Below are 7,478 nucleotides of genomic sequence, written 5' to 3'. Positions count from 1 at the left end.
TTACTTGGATGCTCCTTTTACCCAAATCGTTAATAAATGTAGCGCTGTCAAAGCTGTAGATTTAACGCGTGAAACATTGCGGAGAAACTCAGGGACAATGAAGGAGATATACATTATCCTGAGATATATTTTCCATTCGAATAATAATCATCGTAAACTCCACGATTCTTTCTCAATTAGTTTAGCCGCTCTTAAGATCTCGCGAGACGCATTGTTCATTTCCTTCGGACGTGGATCTGCATACAATGGGACAAATACGTTACAAATATATTTATTCGTACGCGGATGGAAAAGAAAGAAATGTTCTCTCAAAAAGGATCTACCCATCGAACGGAAGAAACAAGAAACACGACAGAGAACGAACGTGTTTCTGATGCGTGGCGTACATTAGAGTTTCTAAATCTATTTCCATAAGGTATTTATGCCGGCAAGAGCAGTCTTTTCATATCCTCTTTTATTCTCTCGAGAGCGTTTCTTCTCTCTATGCGTGGCTTGTTGCGTATATTATTCGCTTTCTTTTTTTTCTCTTTGTTTTAAACACGAAAAACGGATTGATACAACTGTGCGTTGGAACGCAACGACGTACGTATAAGGAAAACTAATTACTGCGCGGAAATTCTCTCGTCTTATCGAAAACGAACAACAAAACTCGTACGACGTTCGCATACTCCCTCGATCACTGAATCGATTACACGTTAGCAAATCGTCATTGTATGAAACAGGAATACCGTGTGACTATCCGTTAACGAATCGAAACTAGAAGGCTGTATCACGGAATAATTGACCAAAATATACTTCTGTTAGATGTTTCCTCGATGTTCGTTTGAACTACTTTCGCTTCGTGTCTTAGGGCTCTTAGTCGAAGTCAGTTTTATTCGGACAGCTCTTGAAAACGCTTGCTGCGTTGAAATGAAATCTAAGAACCCTACAAGATATAAATTCGATGGTAGATACCATGTTTCGCAGATATTCCAACTTATTTCAGAAAGCTACAATGTGCAGTTAAAAAACTGGATCGTTCGAGTTCAGAATGGAATTAATAATCGTACGGGAAATAATCGTGCAACGGCGTCAAATAAACGAGTTGTAGCTTCGTGAAACAAGTCTTCTGAGCATTTTAAACGAGCTTGCCTTTTTGTTCAGGTGCACGCAAATCTTTTTAGAGCGCAATCAATTTGACAGAGAACGAAAAGCGCGAGGAAAAGAAAGTCGTGACACGTGCAACAATTATACACATATACATGGCTTGAAAACGGCGCTATGCTGCAACGACATCGAAATTCAAATCTCGTATACATCTTTGTATGCAGTTAGTAGGCTTACATACCTTGGGATCAGAGCGATTCAGCCTCGCATTCGCGACGACTATAAACTTCAGACACGTGCGAGTATTTCGGTGCTCGATAAATAGGATATCGGCAATTAGATAGCGTTTAATTGCTTTAAAATTAGTCTGCCACGTTTCGTTTGTTAGCATTTGAACCATTTAAATACTTTCATGTGTTTTTTTTTTTCTTCCCTTTCCTCTTTTAATAACACAACGGATAATACATGGTGAATAAACAGTGAAATCATTGAAAGATCGATATGTCTTGATAAATCGTGTTCGCACGTGTCTCGTAAAAACACGAGGATCTTAACAAATTGAATCGACTTTACAGTAATACGAGTACACGATTAATAGTTAGTTTGTTTGGTTAATCTAGTCTAACACGTAAACGTTGAAAAAAACGGTTGACAATTGTTTTACCATTCTCGATAATGCTACGTTTATTTTTTTTTTTTTTTTACTTTTTCTTCTTTTCTTTACGCGAGAGCTTTTACTTTCGATAAAGTCGCCGAAACGTTTCGCATACTTTCCAGAATTAGTCTCGTTCTGCAGTTTCTTCCCTTCTCTCGACAGAGTGGTTGGATCAATTTTACTTCGTCCTCTTCTCTTTTTATTCTTTTTTTTCTTTTTTATCATATCCTCGTTTAAAGTTCACGAACACTAGATTATTTTCTACGGGACGTTCTAAATTGCTAATGGGTGCGTGCCAGCATGTTCGAAAACGACTTATCTACTTGGATACACTTGTGGATTTCTCACCAACTTCTCTCCTTCAACTCTTCGCACTCGCGAAATTCCACTGCCCTCGATCGAACTCGCAACCCCCAGCTCCTCGAGACGTCCGCTCTCCCTCTTAACGAGATAAAATATTACAACACTCGCCCAACGGTGCTCGTACGTTCAAAAATAGATCCTTAAAATTTGTTAAACACAACTCAGGACGGTCTATCGTAACAAATCAATGCTTATCGTATCGCTTTGTACGTTCTTCGTGTATTGCACTCGCGAATCAATTCTCTTTCACGGAGTTCCGCTTCTTAAACTCGATATGATACATACTTTCATTTCTTCGTTACGCGTACCCTACTGCTCATAAGTAGTTGTCTACACGACTTCGTTTCGTCTCCTTCAAAATTTGAATCAAACACGCGAAAATCCAAGGGGAAGTGGCTACTCTTCTTTTCGATAATCACGGATCAAGTACTTACGAGCGACAGGCGTACGTTCGCGTATACGCGTTCCGTTAATCAGAGGAAGAAACCAGAACCTTGCTCGAAGAGTGCAAAGAGCTGAAGCACTGATACCACCGTTTCTCCCTGTGTTTTCTCTCGCTCTCTACGACCGTGTTCTTAAAGTGTGAAAATATATTCTACCATGAGAATAAGATTCAGGAAGATATCCAATTTTAAAAAGCCTTCGAGTTACGTCTACGATATATCGTTGAGACAAGAAGACCTTTGTCGTTACATACATATTGACAGTGTTATACATCCGTTCGGTTAATCGACACCATTAAAATCGTTAGTTCGAATGTTTCCTCGTTACATATCTATACGATTAATCATCGTTCGCCGAATGTTTCTTCCCTTTTCATCTCTCGATCGACCTCGATTCTTCGCGCAAATATCGTTCGCTGCGAACAGTTCCCGACATCTCTATTTTCTTCTGTCTTTTTTTATTCATCAGACTTTCCGAAATATTCCTCAGACGGCTTTTGGGGAAAATCAGAGACACAGACGCCGATCTCGAGGATGCTCGACTATCTGTCTACGATACAGGAAATATTTGTCGCGTCGTTTCTCAATTTCCATTGTGGACACAGTTTCCATGGCAATTTCATACGTAGTTGATCGGTTTAGTGATGAACATATTCTGACCGAGTGATCGAATTCTCCACAGAAAGTAAATCGCTAAAAATGACTAACGTTAACGATACAAGAGACACGAGTGTTAAAGTATTTAAAGTTCTAGTGACGCTCTAAGTATTTCCAATATCGTAATTTTCTTATATTAATACCTAAAAGGGAGTCCGCTGTTTTCGTTTCCAAACAAAACATTAATAGACCCTTTTCAAAGCTTGCGAACCTTACACGTTAAGGATATGTTCGTAGGGATATGTGAACCGATATGGTTGGTACAAGAAACACAGGTGTAACGAATGCGAAAGCACGTCGAAACTATGAGTTTGATGGGAAACTACGCGAAAACGAATGTTCTTAGAAATATTTGGACAGCTGGACCGAATTGAGCGCTGATGAGATAGAATCGCGTTCTATCGATCTTCCCTGTGTCTTTCCTCTTCGCCTGTGTTCCTCGAGGTGATCTATCCTTGGGCCCGTCGATCTTCGCGCGGAGGATCGACGCGTGCCGAAGAAAATTCACACGAGTAAAACGCTATCTGGACTACTATGCCAGCGACGCAGAACGCAAACTCGTTTACCTGCTACGAGGTAATCGCTAACGATTCGAAGTCCACGCTTGGGCTGTTCGCGATACCGAAACGAGGCCATCGTTTCGATCTAATCGACTGGTACGATCGGTGGCGCGATCCTTCCCTTTCGAAACTCACACACGTCGATACAGCGAAAAAGGAAGGTTTTCACTTAGCGTCTAAGCTATTATTTTGCTCCTTAACCGCTAACAACTTGAGGGACATCGCCTGGCTGCTCCGTGAAAGCTCGAACGTTCGTAAACAGCTTATCGTCTAATCCTAAAGGGAGTAAAGTGAAAAACGAGAGACAAATAGAGAGAGAGAGAGAGAGAGAGAGAGAGAGAGAGAGAGGGAGAGAGAGGGAGAGATATACGCAGTGTGTTACGTAGAGAATGCACGCACGATACGAAAGAGACGGAGAGAAGAAAGAGAGAAGGGAGACGACATTTTTAACAAGTGCAGATCTTTACATCTCTATCTAACAACTTCCGTTTAGTCCTGTACACTCATTTTTTAATAATTAATAGCTTAAACGCCGGCGAGACTGGGCGCCGTTTAAATTTCTTCTTTGTACACTTACATCTCGAATAATTGATCCGTACAGATAGTTTTTTACATATCGGCCGAACGATATTTCTTTCCTAACGATAACCAATGGCACCTGCTGCCCAGCGGTAAAGTACCAACGCGAGCAATGTTCGATTTTATCCGTCCGATCCGAAGAGACACGGCCGATCGTCAACGTTTGTACCTGAACGGATCGAGCACGGTTATTGTCCGGATTTGTTTCAAAATTGGCGACGGTAAAAAGGCAAGCGTCCGTGGTTATTGTCAAGAGTCCGAAACGTCTCGAACTCATCAATTGTACGTCGTTTGGACACGCTTTACCATCGCCACCATAAAATATAGAACTCTTCGACTGCGATCCGATCGCATTTATTGTCAGATTAAGTTCAACGAACAGACGATCGACCTACCGATAGACTGACCACTCTTTCAGCGAGGCCACTACGAACGTGGGACAGCAGGCAATCGCTCGATTCCACGGAGCAGCCCTCTGAACATTTCGATCCGACAAGTCGGTGTCACATTTTTATTGTCGTTCACAGAAGTAGGAGTTTCATATCCGCTTACATGCTAGAATCCGCCTCGTTTTCTCTCGAAGGACTCGCTTAGGAAAAAAAAAAATGGTGGGAGGGGCAACACTGGTGGACGAGAAGGAGAAATCGGTGGGGTGCAGCTAGAGGGGGATGGAAATCATTCGGAGGATCCTCCGGAGGATCGCCGTCGAGTATTGCCGGAAATATTGGGATCCAGACGTGACACACGAACGTCGAGCGAATCTTCGCCCATTCGTCTTATTGTCGCTTAATTAACTTTACGTACGCGTGGTTGTTACGCATCATCCCTACTTAACATCACTGTACCTTCGACGCATCTGTCGCGCAAAAGCTAGAGCAACGGTATCCAATGTATTCGTCGTGCATGTTACATCAGCGAGGAGAGAGAAATGCAAATAATATGCTAGACGTTCGTCTAATTTTCCATTGTTGTACGGCTATTACTAGGCTGTGAATGTTTATGTAAATTCATATTTTTATGGACACGAGTAAAAAATGGGATTTTCTTTTTTTTTTTTTGAACGATTCTGTAGTCTTTTCGCACGTTTCGATATCCCATAAGTTTCCTCTAGTCTGGTTAGTCTGGTTTCAATGGCAAGCAAACGAATACGAATTGGAAAACGCTGACAGCTAGGCGACGCAGACTTCTGAATTTTGTTTTATATGTATGCATGTAGTATCTCATGTAATGTATGTATGTTTAATATGTTAGGTATGTATGCATATGTAGTTAAATACAGACTGGTCTTCGTGCGATAAGCAATCGGAATTGCAAAGAATTTAGTTCGCTGCTGATAATTTTGAGGACACCCCGTTACTTAGAATCTGGACACAGCAGAGCCTTCACCTTTACATTTAGAAGGAGAAAGAGAGAGAGAGAGAGAGAGAGAGAGAGTTAGAGAGAAAGAGAGAGATTTTTTACTACAATGTTAATCTCTACGTTTCTAGAATGATTATGTATTTTTCTGATTTCTTGGTTGCACGACTTCTCATTTCTTGCACGTATCGCGCTTATTGCAGGATCACTGTGCACGCCTTTTGCACGTTTCTAAATTTTCCACGGATAGATTTCTCATTTAAGTAAGACCAATCGCTTTTTTTCGCTCGATATACGTTACGTATACTTTCTTTTGTAAAATGAAGTTCATGACGCACGAGTTGCGTTCAACGCGCAAGAAACCAGTTCCTAAGTACTACAGGGCATCTCTTGTCCGAGTGGTTCCTAATTCGTGTAATTAGAGAAGTTCATTATCTGTACCCAAGGCACATTTTATACTTTCATTCCGTTTTAGGAAGGTCCACTCTATAGTATGTACATATTATAGCATTGTTACACGTATAGGGGGATGTAGTTTGTAACTGTATCACCCTTAAATTACATAATGTCTGTGACGTTACCTTGTACATCGTTTCCTCGTTTATCCTTTCTTTCACATCCTTTTTTTTTCTTTTTTTTCTTCAGCGATTCCTTCATCGTTCACTACCCTACGTATTATTGTCAAGTCGACAGCATTTATAAATGTATACCTTAAGTACTACTCGATCTTTAATGTTACATTATATTCAGCTATAGCTTTGTGCAAAATTTACATTGTACATGTACCACGGATACTTTCCCCGTTCTTTCATTTTGTCATCGTCACGTATCGATCGGGTTGATCGACTCCCTTCGACAGATTACCCGCCCCATCCCTATTACCCACGACGAACAACACACGTTTCATTTTATTGTCAGAAATTATTCAAGTATATATATATATATGTATATATATCCCGTTTCGAAATTATTATTATTGTCAGAAATTATTCTCCCTCTCCGGTTCCTAAGTAGTCTCTTAAATTCTTAAACGTTAAAAATCACCTCGAATCTCGTTCTCCTCGTGTGCCGTGTTAATATGTGTGTACGTATGTGTACGTATGCATATAATATATATATTTATATGTATATATGTATACATATACATATATATCGTATAATATGAAATATTGAATCTGATAGATCTTAAAAATATTCTGCTAATCTTTTACGTACGATTAAACCTTACGAACTAAGTACTTTCTTACAACCTTGTATCGTGTTCAGCCGATTATTAACAATCGCCAGTTTGTTTTTTTTTTGTTTAATTATCACCATCGTTACTTACGCGAGCTTTCGTTCGTAATTCGATGCAACCCTTATCCCCTTTTTATTATTATTCCTTTTTTTTTTTATCTCCCTTTAATCTAGCCTCACCGTCACTCGTACGACTATGCTTACTTCTCGCGTAATTTTCCAGCTAGACGACATTTTAAGGGTTAATTCATCTTATGAACTGTAACATACTGACGATCAACGTCACTGTGACCATCGACAGTAATGGCACAGCCATGTGCGCGTCGTTTACAACGTGAATCTTCCAGCCCAAGTTGTTGTGCGTGTAACACTGCGGGGAAACAAAGTTTTCACATTTAACAAAAACCGTATTCACCATTTTATCTATCGTCTTGTCACGTTACTAGAATTTTGTGCCCGTAGCGGAGAAATAATTACAATCACGATTGTTCGTTAATCTGAACGAGAGAATGATCGAATTAACTCGACTGTAATGTCAGTATT

General features: G+C 40.3%; 1 protein-coding gene across 9 annotated transcripts in view; it reads right to left on the bottom strand.

Moving 5' to 3' along the window:
* Positions 1 to 5,473: 5,473 nt before the first annotated feature.
* The window catches only part of LOC143423390 (protein Skeletor, isoforms B/C), a 49,030-nt gene continuing 47,025 nt past the window's right edge, over positions 5,474 to 7,478 (bottom strand). For all 9 annotated transcript variants that reach the window (XM_076894689.1, XM_076894681.1, XM_076894687.1 and 6 more), the window contains one exon: positions 5,474 to 7,305. In XM_076894689.1, coding sequence (XP_076750804.1) covers positions 7,183 to 7,305 — 123 coding nt within the window. In that variant the 3' untranslated portion in view covers positions 5,474 to 7,182. The remainder of the gene's footprint in view (positions 7,306 to 7,478) is intronic.

The sequence above is a fragment of the Xylocopa sonorina genome, chromosome 5, assembly GCF_050948175.1.
Source record: "Xylocopa sonorina isolate GNS202 chromosome 5, iyXylSono1_principal, whole genome shotgun sequence".
Taxonomy (NCBI): Eukaryota; Metazoa; Arthropoda; class Insecta; order Hymenoptera; family Apidae; genus Xylocopa; species Xylocopa sonorina.
The sequence above is the reverse complement of the archived record's forward strand: the minus strand, read 5'-3'. Positions and strand labels throughout refer to the sequence as shown.